General features: G+C 43.5%; 1 protein-coding gene across 1 annotated transcript in view; it reads left to right on the top strand.

Annotated features, from left to right (window-relative positions):
- The window catches only part of LOC138680741 (trichohyalin-like), a 64,049-nt gene that overhangs the window by 28,383 nt on the left and 12,212 nt on the right, over nucleotides 1-23,454 (top strand). The window contains exon 2 of the mRNA XM_069768018.1: nucleotides 5,960-6,113. Coding sequence (XP_069624119.1) covers nucleotides 5,976-6,113 — 138 coding nt within the window. The 5' untranslated portion in view covers nucleotides 5,960-5,975. The remainder of the gene's footprint in view (nucleotides 1-5,959; nucleotides 6,114-23,454) is intronic.

The raw sequence follows: 23,454 nt of genomic DNA, 5'->3' as shown, positions 1-23,454 counted from the left end.
CCAGTTTCTGACCTATTGAAGAATTTACAATAGATATCACTCATGTAATGTAAGAAGTGAAATCTTTGGCAGTGTACTATACCTATATTTCTCTGCTTTAACTGTGCATTATGAATTGTGGTATGTGTTAAAGAAGCACACTGAGACTCTTTCCCTCGGGGCCCACGAAAACCTGGAGCCGGCCCTGCCCCAGGTGACCCCATATTGGAAACTTCAAGGGTCCCCAAAACCACCAGCAGTTGTGTCTATATAGCTAAATACCCCGCATAACAGTCCTTCTATTATGACACACATAAGCAGATCTTTAGAAAAAGTATTTCTAAAGTTATTTTATGATATGTAAATGAGGCCTTTGACTAGCTGATGGGGCTCTAGCTACCCTAGACTACCAATACGTGAAATTGGACCCCACAATTTACTGCACAATTTCTCCTGAGCGCGGTGCTGCCCCATATGTTGTCAGAAACTACTGTTAGGCCACACGTTAGAGCTGAGAAGGCTGGGGCGCTATTTGGCCTTTAGAGCACAGATTTAGCTAAAATAGCTCATGGGTGACATTTTCTGAGTCCCTAAGGTGTCAAAGCAGCAGAAAACACCCAAAAGTGACCCCATTGTAGAAATTGCACTTCTATATGAATTTATCTACTGCTACAGTGACTACTTTGTAATAACCACGCCCGCTTCATTCTGAAGAATTGCAAAACATTGTAGCACCCTCATATAATGTACCCCCATATATTGTAACCCCATATATTGTACCACTATATATTGTAGCACCTTCATATATTGTGCCCCCATATATTGTAGTGCTCTCATATATTGTAGCAGCTCCATATATTGTAGTACCCCCATTATATATTGTAGCACACCCATATATTGTACCCCCATATATTGTAACCCCATATATTGTAGCACCCCCATATATTGTCTCCATATATTGTAGTGTAACCCCATATATTGTGCCCCCATATATTGTAGTGCTCTCAAATATTGTACCACCATATATTGTAGCACCCCCATATATTGTCTCCATTAATTGTAGTGTAACCCCATATATTGTGCCCCCATATATTGTAGTGCTCTCAAATATTGTACCACCGTATATTGTAGCACCCCCATGTATTGTGTCTCCATATATTAATCAAAAGAAAAAAAGGAGTTCTATACAAGATATTTTAAAATCAATATTTTATTACAAAAAAGTATCTAAAATGTCAATGTGATACAAAACATCTATAATATAACGCTGGGAGCGTCACTCTGTCCGAAGCCTTTATAGACTGCGCAGGCGCAAGCGCCGGCGCAGTCTGGCCCCCACAGAGTGACGCTCCCCGGAGATCGCGGTATGCGTAAGCACTGAACGCATACCGCGATCTCCACAGGAGAGTCAGGGACCGTGGACGCGCCAGGAGGGAGGGTAAGTATATTCACCTGTCCTCCGTTCCAGCGCTGCGTGCGGCTCCGTCTCCGGCTCCTCTGCTGTGACAGAGTCCAGTCACAGGCAGAGGAGCCGGAGTGTGTGTTCAAGAAAATGGCACCGGAAAGCGCGGACTGCGCAGGCGCCGATTCCTGCTGCCGGAATCGGCGCCTGCGCAGTCCGCGCTTTCCGGCGCCATTTTCTTGAAGAGACACTCCGGCTCCACTGCAGGTGTGTCTTCAAGAAAATGGCGCCGGAGAGCGCGGACTGCGCAGGCGCCGATTCCTGCTGCCGGAATCGGCGCCTGCGCAGTCCGCGCTTTCCGGCGCCATTTTCTTGAAGACACACCTGCAGTGGAGCCGGACGATAGTTGAGTATGGTATTTTTTTTTTTTATATGGCAGCAGCATACGGGGGCATATAATACAATAGTGGCGCAGGATGGGAGCAGCACATGACAGAACGGGCGCAGGATGGCAGCAGCACATGACAGAACGGGCGCAGGATGGCAGCAGCGCATGACAGAACGGGCGCAGGATGGCAGCAGCGCATGACAGAACGGGCGCAGGATGGCAGCAGCACATGACAGAACGGGCGCAGGATGGCAGCAGCACATGACAGAACGGGCGCAGGATGGCAGCAGCACATGACAGAACGGGCGCAGGATGGCAGCAGCACATGATGGAGACCATATACCAATATAAATGCTCGCCACCCGGGCGTAGAACGGGTTCAATAGCTAGTACAGTATATATGTGGAAAAGGGGAGACCCTAGTACAAGAACATCCTAATCACAGGCACACAAATGTGTATGTCACCATGGTATATATGTATAGATAAACATCCATGTAAGCACACAATGGCAAGGTATAATACCAATTTCCATATGGACAAGTGTCCTCCATGCAAAAATAAGCAGAGAAACCATTTGTAGTGCACTACAATTGGTTTCTCTGCTTATTTTTGCATGGAGGACACTTGTCCATATGGAAATTGGTATTATACCTTGCCATTGTGTGCTTACATGGATGTTTATCTATACATATATACCATGGTGACATACACATTTGTGTGCCTGTGATTAGGATGTTCTTGTACTAGGGTCTCCCCTTTTCCACATATATACTGTATGTTTTGTATCACATTGACATTTTAGATACTTTTTTGTAATAAAATATTGATTTTAAAATATCTCGTATAGAACTCCTTTTTTTCTTTTGATTAATGATTATCCGGAGTATACGTTACTGTCCTTGTATATACATGGGTATAGTCAAACATCTCTTTACAACTGCACACCGAGTGTGTGGGACCCATGTTATTTCTGTAGGTGTACAAATATAAAGTAGAACGGCACTAGGGTAGAGCGCATCCAAAAAACAGGACTTCTAGACGGACGGCTGTGTATACAGGCGCCACAATCACTGAGGAAACCGGTGCTCTGCACAAATGTCCAACAAGCAATCCATATGTAGTAGAGAAGAAGAAAATGGGATAGTATTACATCCGTCAGGACATCAGGCAAATACGAGGGTGCGGTATAGGACCCGTCGAAGCACCTGTGTGTGCGAAACGGCCGTCGTCCGAGCTCCTATACCGCACCCTCGTATTTGCCTGATGTCCTGACGGATGTAATTATATTTTTTCTCCAATAAAGACCACAATCTTCAGAGTCAATTTGGGGTGAGTGCCGCATATTTTCTTCTTCTCTACTACATATTTCTGTAGGTGTGTTTTCATTGTCTCCATATATTGTAGTGTAACCCCATATATTGTGCCCCCATATATTGTAGCACACACATATATTGTACCCCCATATATTGTAACCCCATATATTGTACCACCATATATTGTAGCACCCCCATATATTGTGCCCCCATATATTGTACAGCCATATATTAACATAGTAACATGGTTAGTAAGGCCGAAAAAAGACATTTGTCCATCCAGTTCAGCCTATATTCCATCATAATAAATCCCCAGATCTACGTCCTTCTACAGAACCTAATAATTGTATGATACAATATTGTTCTTCTCCAGGAAGACATCCAGGCCTCTCTTGAACCCCTCGACTGAGTTCGCCATCACCACCTCCTCAGGCAAGCAATTCCAGATTCTCACTGCCCTAACAGTAAAGAATCCTCTTCTATATTGGTGGAAAAACCTTCTCTCCTCCAGACGCAAAGAATGCCCCCTTGTGCCCGTCACCTTCCTTGGTATAAACAGATCCTCAGCGAGATATTTGTATTGTCACCTTATATACTTATACATGGTTATTAGATCGCCCCCCAGTCGTCTTATTTCTAGACTAAATAATCCTAATTTCGCTAATCTATCTGGGTATTGTAGTTCTCCCATCCCCTTTATTAATTTTGTTGCCCTCCTTTGTACTCTCTCTAGTTCCATTATATCCTTCCTGAGCACCGGTGCCCAAAACTGGACACAGTACTCCATGTGCGGTCTAACTAGGGATTTGTACAGAGGCAGTATAATGCTCTCATCATGTGTATCCAGACCTCTCTTAATGCACCCCATGATCCTGTTTGCCTTGGCAGCTGCTGCCTGGCACTGGCTGCTCCAGGTAAGTTTATCATTAACTAGGATCCCCAAGTCCTTCTCCCTGTCAGATTTACCCAGTGGTTTCCCATTCAGTGTGTAATGGTGATATTGATTCCTTCTTCCCATGTGTATAACCTTACATTTATCATTGTTAAACCTCATCTGCCACCTTTCAGCCCAAGTTTCCAACTTATCCAGATCCATCTGTAGCAGAATACTATCTTCTCTTGTATTAACTGCTTTACATAGTTTTGTATCATCTGCAACTATCGATATTTTACTGTGTAAACCTTCTACCAGATCATTAATTAATATGTTGAAGAGCACCCCCATAAATTGTAGTGCCTTCATATATCGTAACCCTATATATTGTACCACCATATATTGTAGCACCCCCATATATTGTAGCACTCCCATATATTGCAGTGTCCTCATATATTGTGCCCCCATATATTGTAGTTCTCCATATATTGTAGTGCCATCATATATTGTTGCACCCCCATATATTGCAGCATTTCCATATATTGTAACCACATATATTGTGCCCCCATATATTGTAGCACCCCCATACATTGTAGCGCCCTCATATATTGTAACGCCATATATAGTAGCACCATATATTGCAGCACCCCCCTATATCGTAGCGGCCCCATATACTGTACCCCCATATATTGTACTACCATATATTGTAGCACCCCCATTTATTGTACTAGCATATATTGTGCCACCATATATTGTAGTGCCCTCATATATTGTAGCACCCCCATATATTGTATTTCCCTCATATGTTGCAGTGCCCTCATACATTGTACCCCCATATATTGTACCACCATATATTGCAGTGCCCTCATATATTGTAAAACCTCCATATATTTGTGCGCCCTCATATATTGTATCACCATACATTGTAGTGCCTCAATATATTTCTGTGTACCCATATATTGGTGTCTGCTCCAGTGGTATCCATCTTTTTAGGTGTTCATATAACACGTGTGCACCTAAAAAAAAGTGGCACCACCAGAACAGAGACCAGATGGAGTCCAAAATGACTCCACATGCCTCATAAATGAGTGGTTTCATTGGGGGTTTGTCTAAATCGCAGTTTGGGTAACTGACAGTGTAAGCGCTCTACAGGATAACTGAGCCAGACCTTATTTCGATTTTTGGAAGGGAGGTAGAATAAACATATTGACAGCTGTACAAGAACAGTTTTTATTTTTGAGAGGGTTCACCATGCGGCATAAGTGATAAGGTGGATTTATTCTTTGGGTCAATGCAATTACAATGATACCAGATTTGTATTGTTTTTTTTTTAGGTTTTGCTGCAGTCATACAGCAAAAATTATTTTTTAATTAAAAATATTGTCATTTTGTCGCCATTTTCTGAGAGCTGTAACTTTTTGGTGAAGAAAGTCTGTATGAGGGCTTATTTTTTGAATGACGAGTTGGAAATTTTTTTTAATATAATTTCCAGCGCACCCGCTAACCCCATCTGTGTCTCCACAATAACATTTTTAATCAGACTTTTCACACAAGGTTTTTTGTTTTTCAAGAACAAACTAATACCATATACAGTAGTGTATCTTCTCATCTGTGTGTATTGAATGTGTCGTGCAGCAGGGAGTCTTTTCAGTAACAGTTACTGTAGTATTAATGCCCTATAATTGCCCCATTACATAATTGGCCCTGCAGCAATACAAGAGTTTGCATGGTCTCTTGTTACACCCTTCATGAATAACTGGGTGGTGCATTACACCTGGCAGCTCCTACATCATCATTAATGACAATGTGGAGACAGTTGATATCACGTGAACAATTAACCTTAAGCTTGTGCCACAATGATCCCTACTATGCTGATGAGAAGAGCTCTGTAAGATCAATGGTGGCTCGAGTATTGTAAGAGCCAATCTGTCCATTACTGCATATTATGTGAGCTGCATATGGAGCATTTACCCTAACAATACTATCCCATTCTTCTTCCAGTACCCGTCCCGCAGCCATGGCCAACCTCCTGACCACCATCCGCAAGATCATAGACACCTTCCACAGTTACAGCAGTCACAGTGCCCCCTGTGATAAACTGGACATCACAGAATTTCAGAGCCTCATCCAGACACAGTTTACAGATGTTATTGAGGTAAGATCTGACTATCACTGTTTTCACCCAATAGTTTGTACTGTCAAGCTGCTGTACACACAATGAAGATAAATTGACGCCATTGCGAAAAATGTTTAACATTTAGTGCTGGGTTCTTGCATGTGATCTTTTCTCCTTCGCCGGCTGGTGGTCATTTCTCACATTACCTTGTACTTTCGCCGAGAGCACCACAATGGTTAATCGATGTTGTGAGTTTCATCCTTGTTGGGTGTTTCTGGGTTGGGAGTAGCTCACATAGGGTGTAACCGTTCAACCTTTCATGGGAACGTGGGTGACTGTAATAGAACATTCACCACTTTCTATTTATAGGACACACATTTCTCTTGGTAATCAACTCAATAAATATTTTTCACAGCTCCGTTAGTAATCTTAAACATATATGTGTGTATGTATATATACAGTGGGCACAGAAAGTACTCAAACCCCTTTACATTTTTTTACTCATTGTTTCATTCCAGCCATTTGGTTAATTCCCCCAAAACAATTTTTCTCATAAATATACACACTAAAACCCCATCTTGACTGAAAAAAAAGAAAATGTAGTAATATTTGTAAATTTAATAAAAAGATATCACATGGTCATAACTATTCAGATCCTTTGCTAAGACACTCATATTTAAGTCACATGCTGTCCATTTCCTTGTGATCGTCCTTGAGATGGTTCTACTACTTCATTGAAGGCCAGCTGTGTTTAGTTAAACTAATAGGACTTGATTTCGAAAGGCACACACCTGTCTATATATGACCTCACAGCTCATAGTGCATGTCAGACCAAATGAGAATCATGAGGTCAAAGCAACTGGCCAAGGAGCTCAGAGACAGAATTGTGGCAAGGTACAGATCTGGCCAAGGTTACAACATAATTTCTGCAGTACTCAAGGTTCCTAAGAGCACAGTGGCCTCCATAATCCTTAAATGGAAGACGTTTGGGACCACCAGAAGTCTTCCTAGACCTGGCCATCCAGCCAAACTGAGCAATCGTGGTTAAAGAGCCTTGGTGAGAGAGGTAAAGAAAAACCCCAAGATCACTATGGCTGAGCACCAGAGATGCAGTAGGAAGATGGGAGAAAGTTCCACAAAATCAACTATCACTGCAACCCTCCACCAGTCGGACCTTTATGGCAGAGTGGCTCGACAAAAGCTTCTCCTGAGTGCAAGACATATGAAAGCCCGCATGGAGTTAGCTAAAAAAAAACACATGAAGGATTCCCAGACTATGAGATTCTCTGGTTTGATGAGATGAAGATAGACCTCTTTGGTAATAATTCTAAGTGGTATGTGTGGAGAAAACAGGCACTGCTCATCACCTCATCAATCCCAACAGTGAGACATGGTGGTGGCAGCATAATGCTAAGGGTTTTTTTTTAAACTGCAGGGACAAGACAACTGGTTGTCATTGAAGATTCCTTGAATGAATGAATGAATGCAGCCAAGTACAAAGATATCCTGGATGAAAACCTCTTTCAGAGTCCTCTGGACCTCAGACTTGGCCAAAGGTTCACCTTCCAGCAAGACAATGACCCTAAGCACACAGCTAAAATTACAAAGGAGTGGCTTCAGAACAACTCTGTGACCATTCTTGACTGGACCAGCCAGAGCCATGATCTAAACGCAATTGAGCATCTCTGAACAGACCTGAAAATGACTGTCCACCAACGTTCACCATCCAACCTGACGGAACTGTACAGGATCTGCAAGGAAGAATGGCAGAGGATCCCCAAATCCAGGTGTGAAAACTTGCAGCATCATTCCCAAGAAGGCTCATGGCTGTACTAGCTTAAAAAGGTTGCATTTACTCAATACTGAGCAAAGGGTATGAATACTTATGACTAGGGTTGAGCGACTTTTCCTTTTTTGAGGTCGAGTCGGGTTTTGCGAAACCCGACTTTCTCAAAAGTCGAGTCGATTGAAATCGGCCGATTATCTTGAAAAGTTGGGGTCGGGGAATCGGCCGAAACACGAAACCCAATGCAAGTCATTGGGAAATCTCTCTATATATTTATATTTACTTCAGGGCGATATTGCAGAAAAGCCGGTAATTCAATTGCCGGCTTTTCATTTTTCCTTCCTAAACCCGACATGATATGAGACATGGTTTACATACAGTAATCCATGTCATATCCCCATTTTTTTGTATATTCTACACTACTAATGTTAGTAGTGTGTATGTGCAAAATTTGGGTGCTGTAGCTATTAAATTTAAGGGTTAAATCGCGGAAAAAATTGGCGTGGGCTCCCGCGCAATTTTCTCCGCCAGAGTGGTAAAGCCAGTGACTGAGGGCAGATATTAATAGCCTAGAGAGGGCCCACAGTTATTGGCCCCCCTGGCTAAAAACATCTGCCCCAAGCCACCCCAGAAAAGGCACATCTGGAAGATGCGCCTATTCTGGCACTTGGCCACTCTCTTCCCACTCCCGTGTAGCGGTGGGATATGGGGTAATGAAGGGTTAATGTCACCTTGCTATTGTAAGGTGACATTAAGCCAGATTAATAATGGAGAGGCGTCAATTATGACACCTATCCATTATTAATCCAATAGCATGAAATTGTTAAAAAAACACACACACAATATTGCAAAGTATTTTAATGAAATAAACACACAGGTTGTTGTAATATTTTATTGCACTCTCAATCAAGCTGAAGACCCTCGACCTGTAACAAATTAAAAATAAACCAACAATATCTCATACCTTCCGTCGATATGTCCCATGATGTAAATCCATCTGAAGGGGTTAAATTATTTTACAGGCAGGAGCTCTGCTATAATGCAGCTGTGCTCGTGCCTGTAAAACCCCAGCGAATGAATGGAAAGTAGGTCAATGACCTGTAGTTACCTTCATTCGCGGTGATGCGCCCTCTGCTGGATGTCCTCATATGACCTCGAGCGTGGGAAAATATTCAGAAAAGTTCCCAGGCTCGAGTTCATATGAGGACATCCAGCAGAGGGTGCATCACCGCGAATGAAGGTAACTACAGGTCATTGACCTACTTTCCATTCATTCGCTGGGGTTTTACAGCCAGGAGCACAGCTGCATTAGCAGAGCTCCTGGGTGTAAAATTATTTAACCCCTTCAGATGGATTTACAGCGTTGGACGTGACAGATCATCGGAAGGTATGGGATATTGTTGTTTTTTTATTTTTCCTTTATTACAGAGCGAGGGTCTTCAGGTGGATTAAGAGTCTAATAAAATATTACAACAACCTGTGTCTTTATTTCATTAAAAGACTTTTGTAATAATGTGTGTGTTTTTTAACCATTTCATACAATTGGATTAATAATGGATAGGTGTCATAATTGACGCCTCTCCATTATTAATCTGGCTTAATGTCACCTTACAATAGCAAGGTGACATTAACCCTTCATTACCCCATATCCCACTGCTACACGGGAATGGGAAGAGAGTAGCCAAGTGCCAGAATAGGCGCATCTTACAGATGTGCCTTTTCTGGGGTGGCTGGGGGCAGATGTTTTTAGCCAGGGGGGGGGGCAATAACCATGGACCCTCTCCAGGCTATTAATATCTGCCCTCAGTCACTGGCCTTACCACTCTGGTGGAGAAAATTGCGCGGGAGCCCACGCCAATTTTTTCCGCGATTTAACCCTTAAATTTAATAGCTAGAGCGCCCAAATTTTGCACATACACACTACTAACATCAGTATTGTGGAATATGCAAAAACAATGGGGATATGACATGGTTTACTGTATGTAAACCGTGTCTCATATCATGTCGGGTTCAGGAAGGGGAAATGAAAAGCCGGCAATTGAATTACCGGCTTTCTGCTACATCGCGCTGAAGTATGTGTATGTATATATATATATATATATATATATATATATATATATATATATATATATATATATATATATATACATATGTCTCAATGATAGATTCGGCGACTTTTGAAAGTGGCCGATCCGTTTCGCTCAACCCTGCTTATGACCCATATTTCAGTTTGTGTTTTTTAGTAAATTTACAAAAATTATTACATTTCTGTTTTTTTTTTCTTCAGTCAAGATGGGGTGCAAAATGTACATTAAAGAGAAAAAAATGAACTTTTTTGAATTTACCAAATGGCTGCTGTAATGACCAGAGGTCTGAATAAGATCCAGTGAGTCATAAACCGAGACAGAGACAGAAATAACAACAGTTCCTTTACTGGAATAGGAGTTGAAGTAAAATTCAATATTATATGAAACTGCCTGAGATTCCTATATTATTTACAATCATTCAGCCAGGGCTGAAATCAATGTGCCAATCCAAAAGTTCCCGCTTTAAGTGTATTACACTGAGGTTTTTAGAAGAAATGTAAAACATGTGTAAATTGGATGATGTGGTATTATGGGACCCCCTGGGATGGCACACCGAGTATAAATTGACCAAAACCCACAATACAATACATATAGATATAACAGAAGCTTTTAAATCTTTAATCTGGGGATACCCAAGTATCTATTATTACAGTACCGTTAATCTGAGGGTAGTATCAACTCAGGCATATAACATTGAAGAAGAAAGGCACATGCATAAGTAATAGGATCACCACAAAAATGTAAACAAATTACAAAATGTTGTTATTACGATATGATTAGTAAGATAGAGCGAATACATTAACACCAATGTTTTAGAGATGACATACAATGCAAATTCAGTGTACCAGGACCCTTCACTATAGTGTTAGATTTCTAAATGGACACCTCTGGACTCCAAATGCATTAACCAAACAAGGGTAAACAGGTCGATATCTAAAGCAAGGTAAGTGAAATACTTTACCCTAGCCAGTCCACTATTGTCGCCCCATGGCTCTATGAACAGCAGTCCAGCAAGGTGGAAAAACAGAGGACCCACGCGTTCCGACACTCAAGGTGCCTTTCTCAAGATGTGGCTCTATCTTTCTAATTGTATTTTGCAAAGAATTAATAGCTTACAAGCTTAATGAGAAAATATATGTGCAGCTAGGGGATGTACTGATATGTATACCTTTATTGAATATTGTATTTAACATATTGGATCTATTATGTATGTTCCATTTGGAATGTTTTTAGTTGTTTTTATTTGTGTGTAGTGTGTTGTTTTGGATTGGAAATAAAAACATTTTGTAATTTGTTTAAATTTTTGTGGTGATCCTATTACTTATGCATGTACCTTTCTTCTTCAATGTTTATGGTATATAATGTTTTACATGCATTTTAGTGATCCCACTTTACTCTATTATTCAAACATTACTAGATGGTGCCCGCTTTAAAGAAAAAGGTGTACAACTCGGGCATATAAATTGCATCGGCTGCAGCCAGGCCCAAGATCTTCGGCGCCAAAACAACTAGAGCAAAACAAGGCTCTGCATCTTGTCAGCTGATGCTGAGCCCACGCTCTGGGGACTTAGAGTTCTGTAGTCTCAGGATACGGTATGGGATAGCAGTTCAGTGGGGCTTGTCTGGGTCCCTCTCAATATGGATGGTACAGGATACCGTCTCTCCTCCAGCAGTCACTCACAACTTCCCTGAAAGCAACCCACCGAGGTCTGTACAGGATCATCGTCTTCTGTTGCTTTTCAGCTCAGCACAGCAGGGATTCCACAGAGCTCCAAAGTCACATGGCACTCATGGTTAACACCCTCACAAACATTCTGTCAGCAAACAGTCCTTACAGAGTACAAACTCCTCACTTCTTATCAGCTGCCTCAGTGAGTCTCACATGGCAATCTCTCTGCTACTGCAGCATCACCTCTCAGAGTCCTACACAGTAGACACTAGGCCCCACCCCCAAGCACACACACTTTACTGGGCTTTTGCTCTAAGCTCAGTCATGAGGCAGCAGCAGGGTCCTAATGCTTTCCTGATGTTATCACAGTTTACTCTCTAACATGCCACCCCTTTAGAGGTTGGCATCCCTGACATATCTCCCCACTCAGTCATCTTGGGCATAGCACTGAGGTGGTATTACCGTCGTAGATCGCGTAATTCTCCTGAGACCCACACCAACAGGCTCAGTCCCAGAGGGAGCCGGAGCCTCTTCCGTGGGGTCATCAGAGGGAGCTAATGAGGCTGCTTCCTCCTGAGGTGTGGCACCCTGTGACACAACTTCTGGTCAAGTAACTGACTTGACTCTCCCTCCTCAGCTGGACATACCACATGCTCAACACTCTCTTCACATGGGGACAGATTGACCACGGGGGGCAGGTAAGCAGGCATGGGAGAAGGCACACCATCAAATTCAAGAACACTAGGAGTACCCATCCCTTGAGATGCAGCCTCTAGCTGAATCTTCAAACCAGCATCATTGTAGCATGTTACGGTGAAGACTATGGGTTGGCCTTCTGTCCCCACCGACTCAAACTCGTAAACTGGAAACTCAGAATTTTTTTTATCAGATACGGAGTTGCCTCCGAGCGGTCACTCAGCTTCCCCGACGGTTGTTTGGCTCTCACCAACACTCTATCCCCCAGAGAAAATGGCTCTGCTTGTACAGGTTGCGTGTTCCTATAGGCCACCTAACGTAGGCGATCACCCACCACCTGATGCACCACCCATAATTGCCGCCGGTGCTCTTATACCCATTCAGATGCAGTCTGAAGGGGATTGGAGGAGGGTTTCAGCACGCTCAAATCCTCAAAGTCCCTGTCGGGCATCCCAAACAGCAGCATGTGTGGTGAATAGCCAGTAGTGCTGTGCACTCTATTATTGTAGACCCACATCATTTCGGGGTGATACTCAGGTCAGTGCGCTTGCTGTTTACCCTCTAATGTCCTCAACATCTGCAACAGGGTCCGATTAAAGCACTCATATGCCCCAAGGCCCTGGGGGTGATAAGGCGTCGTTCTCTACTGTTCGAGACCATGCAGCTGGTACAGCTCTTTCATCAGCATCCCCTGGAAGCATGCCCCCTGATCCGAGTGTGTATTCTCTGTGGACACAAATGTTGACACACGGCCTCAGCCACAGACTCTGCCATCTGGTCTCTTGTTGGCACCGCTACAGCATACTTGGTAAAGTGATCTGTCATTACCAGACAATAGGAGTACCCAGATGTGGAGTACCCTATCAAAACATAGTCAATCATAAGTAGCTCTAATGGAGTGGAAGTCTGAATAGTCTGTGAGGGTCCGCTGGCCCGAAACTGCCGACACGTGTCTGCCACCATCTCTCCCAACTCAGGGCAATAGAGGACTCGCTGTAGAAACTGAAGTGTCTATTCACTTCCAAAGTGGGTTCCATTCTCATGCACCTCTCGAGCGACCATCAGACCCAGCTTCATAGGGACCACCAGTTGGTTCGATGCTGCAGCTTGGATGGCAGATACAGTACACTTTACGATTCAACAGGCCGTGTTCCACACACAACTTGTCCCACTGTCGAAGTAGTTTCATCCCTTCCATGGAAACTTGAGCCTTGTCCTCTGCATGGGGCCAGACCCCATTTTGTACCCAACAGTGCACAAATGCAATGTCTGGGCACTCTTCCTGGTCTTTTTCTCAATCTGAGGGCATTTTACCCAGGATACAGGGCATCCCTGATGCCACCCCACTTGAGTGTACCATACTTCGGAAGATAGGTACCTGCCCCATTGCTGGAGTTTCAATTTCCTCTAGTCGGTCATCAACATTTTCCCCCAAGGGGTACCCTTGACAATGCATCTGCATTCCCGTTTTCCTGCCCAGAGTGAAATTTGAGGTAAACTTGGTAATGCGGGTGACCCACTGCTGCTCCAATGCTCCCAATTTTGCATTCTCTAAGTGAGCCAGTGGGTTGTTATCCATCATGACTAGCACCTCAGCCCCTGTTAGATTCTCGGCAAAGCATTCTGTTATTGCCCACATCAGGGCCAGTAGCTCCAGACGAAATGAGCTGCCACAGGCAATCACCCACTCCCGGCCATCCTGCACCTGTGCTAGTACCACCCCCAAGCTATGAAGACTACTGTCTGTGTAGAAAAGAGGCATCAAACTGGGCATATGCCATCAATGGGGCACTTGTTAGGGTGGTTTTAACTTCATCAAAGGCCTTTTTCTGCTGGGGCCCCAACTGAATGGGGCAGTTTTTTGGGACCCTGTGCAGTTTTGGCCCAATCTTTTTAGGCCATTGGTACCTGCCAGTAGCCACTTGTCGAATCCGACATCGAGAAATATTTGGCCTGACCCAATGCTGACAGGGATTCTTCAGTACGCGTTAAAGGATATGCATCCCGCACCATGTGGGCATTCAATTTTCGATAGTCCACAAAATTGAATGGTACCATCCTTCTTTTGGACCAAGACTACAGGAGCCACCCAGGGGTTCTAGCTCTCTCTCATCACTTGATTGTCAAGCATACTGTCCACCATGCCCTTCACCTCTTGATAGAGCTCTGGGGGAATTTGTCAATATCGTTCCCTAATGGGAGGGGTATCCCCATGGGAATCTCATGCTCAATCATCCAAGCACACCCGAAGTCCTCACCATGTCACTAAGAGGTCTCTTGATGCTCCCACAAAACTCTCTCCAACTGCTCCAACTGCATGGAGGTAAGTTTCTCCTGATCCACTCCCATCTGATCCATGATCACACGACCATTCCATTCTTCGGTAGCGGGTTTGGTCCGGCCTACCTCGACCGCATATGTCCAGGATGACTATTGATCTGGGCACAGTTCAAATACTGCCTTGTCAGGCACCTTCTCCGCTGGCACAAATAGTTCAGCCAGAATGGTCCCAGCGGGAATTGTAACAACCTCATCTAAAACATTGATACATCAGACTGGCACCCGTCCATTCTTCACAATCGCTAGAGACCGGGACATGTGTGCCTTGGCAAATGAGGACTTCTCTGGAACTGGCTCTAGTAGTACACAGCTCCCACCATCAGCATTAAGAGTTCATCTTGTCTGGGTGCCAGCAAGATTGTGGTCCGAGATGGCACTCGATCCAGGCCCACCCGGCCCCCTGAGATTGCAATTTTCAGCTGTTCACAGCTCAGCACTAGAAGGTGTAACATTCTCTGTGTGGGTCGGTAGCTTGTAGTACAGGTCCAGTATCCGGGTCCCTCACTGGCATACATCTGGTGAGTCAAATCTCGCAGCACATTCATTCTGAGCATCACCTTCTTCTAGGGGCGTGGTCAACCAGCACTATCCATTTTTGACCCAGCTCTTGACCAAATATTTTCAGCTGTATCCACACGATCCCCTTAACCATCAGTTGGCCATTGTTAGTGGCGGTAAGTCATATCACTCGGCCATCTTCAGGAACCACTAGTTGACTGAAGTATCTCTCATACACTTTTAAAGGCATTATGGTACATTCGGATCCCGTGTCGACCAAGCACCTCATTTTCTGCCCTTCAATCTTTGCTTCCAACACTGGACTGCATGCAAACAAATCATATTCATCCCATTGAGGGCTTTGTGGGGGGTGGGCCGCTGCTTCTTGCCCTCTCACGGCAGCAGCTGGAAGTTTAAAGCCGGCAAAAAAGCCTCTGGGGCTGCAGGCATCCGGCAATGAGAGATGTGTCCCCGACATCCATACTTCCAGCAGGTGAATGGTCCTTGTGGATGAGGACTTGACTCATTCACTGGCCGCTTGCATAACCACTAATCCAGGGGACACGGTAGATGGCCCCTCTGCGGGAGTAGAGACAGGCCCAGCTTCGGCTCCTTCAGCTCGGCACGCAGAGCTTGTATCACATTTACCAGCCCTTCCCCTCCTGACACTGATTATGGGCTTCCCTCCAGCTGTGCACTGTTCACTGACCCCTCGGCCACAAGGAACAGACTCCTCCTCCCTTTCCACCGTGGCTCGATAAATCTGACAGGAATAATTCTGATGCAGACCAGACAGGTTCATCTGCATCAATTTGTCTGTCAATTTGAGCCTATTGGTCTAACTCCGTGATGAATTGATCCTGGAGCAAGAGGTCAACTTCCCAGAACTCCCCTATAGCCCCTGGGTCCAGTCGCTGCACCTCATTCAACATCTCCTGTAAGATAATAGCGGACTGCATCGGGGACTCACATTCCCTTTAGAGGCGATTAAAGAACAGGGACCGAAGCTGGGCCACACAAGGTCGGCCTCCCGAACTCCCCTCTAACAATTCTAAAATCTTCTCTAATGTACTCCTCTCTGATTCCGGACGTACCATCACCATTCGCCTAGTGTCACTCTCTAGTGCATTTAATGCTAGCTCAGCGCGTAATGCATCGGGCCATATTATACATAAGCAGAATACTCTGTACCCTCTCAGCTCAATTCTGCAATGCCATGTTACACCCGTCATATTATTATGACATGTGCTGGAGAAAAGCTCCTACCGGCAAATACAGCAAGGAACCACTGGTGCAGCAGGGCCATTTCTTTCCTCGCCTCTGTCCATGACAATCACTGGATCCTTCTGATTATGCCAAAACTGTAATGACCAGAGGTCCAAATAAGATCCAGTGAGTCACAAACCGAGACAGAGACAGAAATAACAACAGTTCCTTTACTGGAAAAGGAGTTGAAGTGAAATTCAATATTGCATGAAACAGCCTGAGATTCTCCTATTATTTACAATCATTCAGCCAGGGCTGAAATCAATGTGCCAATCCAAAAGTTCCTGCTTCAAGTGTATTGCACAGATGTTTGTAGAAGAAATTTACCTAACAAATGGTCAAACAAGGTACTGAGAAAACATGTGTAAATCAGATGAGGTGGTATTATAAGACCCCCTGGGATGGCACACTGAGTATAAATTGATCAAAACCCAATATACAATACATATAAATATAACATTAGCTCTTAAATCTTTAATCTAGGGATACCCGGGTGTCTATTATTACGGTACCGTTAACCTGAGGGGAGTCTCTACTCAGGCATATAACTTGCACCGGCTGCAGCCAGGCACAAGATCTTCAGTGCCGAAACAACTACAGCAAAACAAGGCGCTGCCCCTTGTCAGCCAATGCCGAGGCCACACGCCGGGGAATAACAGTTCTGTAGTCTCAGGATATGGTACGGGATAGCACTTCAATGGGGCTTGGCCATTTCCCTTTCAATATGGATGGTACAGGATACCATCTCTCCTTCAGCAGTCATTCACAACTGCAACCTGCCTGTGTCTGCACAGGATCAATGTCTTCTGTTGCTTTTCAGCTCAGCACAGCAGGGATTCCACAGAGCTCCAAAGTCACATGGCACTCATGGTTAACACCCTCACAAACATACTGGCAGCAAACAGTCCTTACAGAATCCAAACTCCTCACTTCTTATCAGCTGCCTTACAGTGTCTCACATGGCAATCTCTCTGCTACTGCAGCATCACCTCTCAGAGTCCTACATAGTAGACACTAGGCCCCACCCCTCAGCACACACACTTTAATGGGCTTTTGCTCTAAGCTCAGATGTGCAGCAGAAGAGTCCTAATGCTCTCCTGTTGTTTTCACAGTTCACCCTCTCACACTGCAATGAAAGAAAGCGTGAACAATTTAAATGGGTCTGAAAACTTTCCATACCCACTGTATGTGTGTGTTTGTGTGTATGTATATGTATATATACATACACACAATATATAATATTAGTACAGACCAAAAGTTTGGACACAGCTTCTCATTTAACCCCTTTCTGCCATTAGACGTGCTATTCCGTCCATGTGGGGTGGGCCCTACTTCCCAAGGATGGAATAGTACGTTATAGGCGATCGGCCGCGCTCACGGGGGGAGCGCGGCCGATTGCGGCTGGGTGTCATCTGCTTATCGCAGCTGACATCCGGCACTATGTGCCAGGAGCGGTCACAGACCGCCCCCGGCACATTAACTCCCGGCACACCACGATCAAACATGATCGCGATGTGCCGGCGGTGCAGGGAAGCATTGCGCAGGGAGGGGGCTCCCTGCGGGCTTCCCTGAGACCCCCGCAGCAACGCGATGTGATCGCGTTGCTGCGAGGGTCTCCTACCTTCCTCCCTGCAGCAAGTCCCGGATCCAAGATGGCCGCAGATCCGGGTCCTGCAGGGAGGGAGGTGCCTTACCAAGTGCCTGCTCAGAGCAGGCACTTGGTAACGCTGCAGCGCTCTTAGACAGATCGGTGATCTGTCAGAGTGCTGTGCAAACTGTCAGATCACCGATCTGTATTGTCCCCCCCTGGGACAAAGTAAAAAAGTTAAAAAATTTTTTTACAAGTGTGTACAAAAAAAACAAAAAACAAAAAAAACCTAAATAATGAAAATATATATATATATATATATATTATTCCCATAAATACATTTCTTTATCTAAATAAAAAAAACAAAACAATAAAAGTACACATATTTAGTATCGCCGCATCCGTAATGACCCGACCTATAAAACTGTCCCACTAGTTAACCCCTTCAGTAAACACCGTAAGAAAAAAAAAAAAACGATGCAAAAAACACTTTATTATCATACCGCAGAACAAAAAGTGGAATAACACGCGATCAAAAAGACAGATATAAATAACCATGGTACCGCTGAAAGCGTCATCCTGTCCCGCAAAAAACGAGCCGCCATACAGCAACATCAGCAAAAAAATGAAAAAGTTATAGTCCTCAGAATAAAGCGATGGTTTTTGGTAATTCTGCCTCACAAAAATCGGAATAAAAAGCGATCAAAAAAATGTCATGTGCCCGAAAATGTTACCAATAAAAACGTCAACCCGTCACGCAAAAAACAAGACCTCACATGACTCTGTGGACTCAAATATGGAAAAATTATAGCTCTCAAAATGTGGTAATGCAAAAAATATTTTTTGCAATAAAAAGCGTCTTTCAGTGTGTGACGGCTGCCAATCATAAAAATTCACTAAAAAACCCGCTATAAAAGTAAATCAAACCCCCCTTCATCACCCCCTTAGTTAGGGAAAAATAAAAAAATTTAAAAAATGTATTTATTTCCATTTTTCCATTAGGGCTAGGGTTAGGGCTAGGGTTAGGGTTAGGGTTGGGGCTACGGTTATGGTTAGGGCTAGGGTTAAGGCTACAGTTAGGGTTAAGGCTACAGTTAGGGTTGGGGCTAAAGTTAGGGTTAGGGTTTGGATTACATTTGCGGTTGGGAATAGGGTTGGAATTAGGGTTAGGGGTGTGTCTGGGTTAGGGTTTCAGTTATAATTGGGGGGTTTCCACTGTTTGGACACATCAGGGGCTCTCCAAACGCGACATGGCGTCTGATCTCAATTCCAGCCAATTCTGCGTTGAAAAAGTAAAACAGTGCTCCTTCCCTTCCGAGCTCTCCCGTGTGCCCAAACAGGAGTTTACCCCAACATATGGGGTATCAGCGCACTCAGGACAAATTGGACAACAACTTTTGGGGTCCAATTTCTCCTGTTACCCTTGGGAAAATACAGAACTGGGGGCTAAAAGATAATTTTTGTGGGAAAAAAAATATTTTTTATTTTCACGGCTCAGCGTTATAAACTTTAGTGAAACACTTGGGGGCTCAAAGTTCTCACAACACATCTAGATAAGTTCATGGGGGGTCTAGTTTCCAATATGGGGTCACTTGTGGGGGGTTTCTACTGTTTAGGTACATTAGGGGCTCTGCAAACGCAATGTGACGCCTGCAGACCATTCCATCTAAGTCTGCATTCCAAATAGTGCTCCTTCCCTTTCGAGCCCTCCCATGCACCCAAACGGTGGTTCCCACCCACATATGGGGCATCAGCGCACTCAGGACAAATTGCACAACAACTTTTGGGGTCCAATTTCTCCTGTTACTCTCGAGAAAATACAAAACTGGGGGCTAAAAAATAATTTTTGTGGGAAAAAAATTTTGTTTTATTTTTACGGCTCTGCATTATAAACTTCTGTGAAGCTCTTGGTGGGTCAAAGTGCTCACCACACATCTAGATAAGTTCCTTAGGGGGTCTACTTTCCAAAATGGTGTCACTTGTGGGTGGTTTCAATGTTTAGGCACATCAGGGGCTCTCCAAACGCAACATGGCGTCCCATCTCAATTCCTGTGAATTTTGCATTGAAAAGTCAAACGGCGCTCCTTCCCTTCCGAGCTCTCCCATGTGCCAAACAGTGGTTTACCCCCACATATGGGGTATCAGCGTACTCAGGACAAATTGTAAAACAACTTTTTGGTTCCAATTTCTTCTTTTACCATTGGGAAAAAAAATTGGTGGCGAAAATATAATTTTTGTGAAAAAAAAATGATTTTTTATTTTTACGGTTCTGCATTATACACTTCTGTGAAGCACTTGGTGGGTCAAAGTGCTCAAAACACCTCTAGATAAGTTCCTTAGGGGGTCTACTTTCCAAAATGGTGTCACTTGTGGGGGGTTTCAATGTTTAGGCACATCAGTGGCTCTCCAAACGCAACATGGCATCCCATCTCAATTCCAGTCAATTTTGCATTGAAAAGTCAAATGGCGCTCCTTCGCTTCCAAGGTCTGTCATGCGCCCAAACAGTGGTTTACCTCCACTTATGGGGTATCGGCGTACTCAGGACAAATTGTACAACAAGGTTTGGGGTCCATTTTCTCCTGTAACCCTTGGTAAAATAAAACAAATTGGAGCTGAAGTAAATTTTTTGTGAAAAAAAGTTAAATGTTAATTTTTATTTAAACATTCCAAAAATTCCTGTGAAACACCTGAAGGGTTAATAAACTTCGTGAATGTGGTTTTGAGAACCTTGAGGGGTGCAGTTTTTAGAATGGTGTCACACTTGGGTATTTTCTATTATATAGACCAAAATGACTTCAAATGAGATGTGGTCCCTAAAATAAAATGGTGTTGTAAAAATGAGAAATTGCTGGTCAACTTTTAACCCTTATAACTCCCTAACAAAAAAAAAATTTGGTTCCAAAATTGCGCTGATGTAAAGTAGACATGTGGGAAATGTTACTTATTAAGTATTTTGTGTGTCATATCTCTGTGATTTAATTGCATAAAAATTCAAAGTTGGAAAATTGCGAAATTCTCAAAATTTGTGCCATATTTCCGTTTTTTTCACAAATAAACGCAGGTAATATCAAAGAAATTTTACCACTGTCATGAAGTACATTATGTCATGAGAAAACAGTGTCAGAATCACTGGGATCCGTTGAAGCGTTCCAGAGTTATAACCTCATAAAGGGACAGTGGTCAGAATTGTAAAAATTGGCCCGGTCCATAACGTTCAAACCACCCTTGGGGGTAAAGGAGTTAAAGATCTTTCTGTATTTTCATGACTATGAAAATTGTACATTCACACTGAAGGCATCAAAACTATGAATTAACACATGTGGAATTATATACTTAACAAAAAAGTGTGAAACAACTGAAATTATGTGTTATGTTCTATGTTCTCCAAATTATCCACCTTTTGCTTTGATGACTGCTTTGCACACTCTTGGCATTCTCTTGATGAGCTTCAAGAAGTAGCCACCGGAAATGGTTTTCACTTCACAGGTGTGTCCTGTCAGGTTTAATAAGTGGGATTTCTTGCCTTATAAATGGGCTTGGGACCATCAGTTGTGTTGTGCAGAAGTCTGGTGGATACACAGTGTCTCCAAGTGCAGTGGCAAAAACCATTAAGCGCTACAAAGAAACTGCCTCACATGAGGACTGCCACAGGAGAGGAAGACCAAGAGTTACCTCTGCTACTGAGGATAAGTTTATCTGAGTCACCAGCCTCAGAAATCGCAGGTTAAGAGCAGCTCAGATTAGAGACCAGGTCAATGCCACACAAAGTTCTAGTAGCAGACACATCTCTACAACAACTGTAAAGAGGAGACTTTTGCAGCAGGCCTGCTTGGTAAAATAGCTGCTAGGAAATCACTGCTAAGGAAAGGCAACAAGCAGAAGTGACTTGCTTGGGCTTAAGAACACAAGGAATTGACATTAGACCAGTGGAAATATGTGCTTTGGTCTGATGAGTCCAAATTTGAGATCTTTGGTTCCAACCACCGTGCCTCTGTGCGACGCAGAAAAGGTGAACGGATGGACTCTACATGCCTGGTTCACACCGTGAAGCATGGAGGAGGAGGTGTGATGGTGTGGGGGTGCTTTGCTGGTGACACTGTTGGGGATTTATTCAAAATTGAAGGCATATTGAACCAGCGTGGCTACCACAGCATCTTGCAGCGGCATGCTATTCCATCCGGTTTGTGTTTAGTTGGACCATCATTTATTTTTCAACAAGACAATGACCCCAAACACACCTCCAGGCTGTGTAAGGGCTATGTGACCAAGAAGGAGAGAGATGAGGTGCTACGCCAGATGACCTGGCCTCCACAATCACAAGATCTGAACCCAATCGAGATGGTTTGGGCTGAGCTGGACCGCAAGTGAAGGCAAAAGAGCCAACAAGCGCTAAGCATCTCTGGGAACTCCTTCAAGATTGTTGGTAGACTATTCCCGGTGACTACCTCTTGAAGCTCATCAAGAGAATGCCAAGAGTGTGCACAGCAGTCATCAAAGCAAAAGGTGGCTACTTGAAGAACCTAGAATCTAAGGCATAATTTCAGTTGTTTCACACTTTTTAGTTAAGTATATAATTCCACATGTGTTAATTCATAGTTTTGATGCCTTCTGTGTGAATGTACAATTTTCATAGTCATGAAAATACAGAAAAATCTTTAAATGAGAAGGTGTGTCCAAACTTTTGGTCTGTACTGTGTGTGTGTGTGTGTGTGTATATGTATGTATGTATATGTATATATATATGTATATATATATATATATATATATATATATATATATATATATATATATATATATATATATATATATATATATATATATATATATATATATATATAATGTATGTATGTATATAATATACACTGGGCAGCACGGTGGCGCAGTGGTTAGCACAGCAGCCTTGCAGCGCTGGGGTCCTAGGTTCTAATCCCACTCAGGACAACATCTGCAAAGAGTTTGTATGTTCTCTCCGTGTTTGCGTGGGTTTCCTCCGGGCACTCCGGTTTCCTCCCACATTCCAAAGACATACTGATAGGGAATCTAGATTGTGAGCCCCATCTGGGACAGTGATGATAATGTGTGCAAAATGTAAAGCGCTGCGGAATATGTTAGCGCTATATAAAAATAAAGATTATTATTATTATTATTATTTACACTGCATTAGAATCTACATATATCCCTTACTAGGAGACGCACACTGTTTCTTTGGTACACTGCAGTTAGTGTCCCCTGGGACATTTTTCAGCTATTACTATAGGCATAGATGTAGTAGAAATGTTAATCTAGTCTTATCTGTTTTCCTCATTGTTGCTATGTAGTTGTGGAGAAAGTTTTATTTTATTATTTAATGATTTTTTCCAGGCTTTGGGGCATGCGTGGCCTGGAACAATTCCCTGTCTCTGCTCTCCATTATACTACCACCTCCCTCCCATACATGTCACCCTGACCT

This window comes from Ranitomeya imitator, chromosome 1 (genome assembly GCF_032444005.1).
Source record: "Ranitomeya imitator isolate aRanImi1 chromosome 1, aRanImi1.pri, whole genome shotgun sequence".
Lineage (NCBI taxonomy): Eukaryota > Metazoa > Chordata > Amphibia > Anura > Dendrobatidae > Ranitomeya > Ranitomeya imitator.
This window is presented reverse-complemented; position numbering and strand designations above follow the sequence as displayed.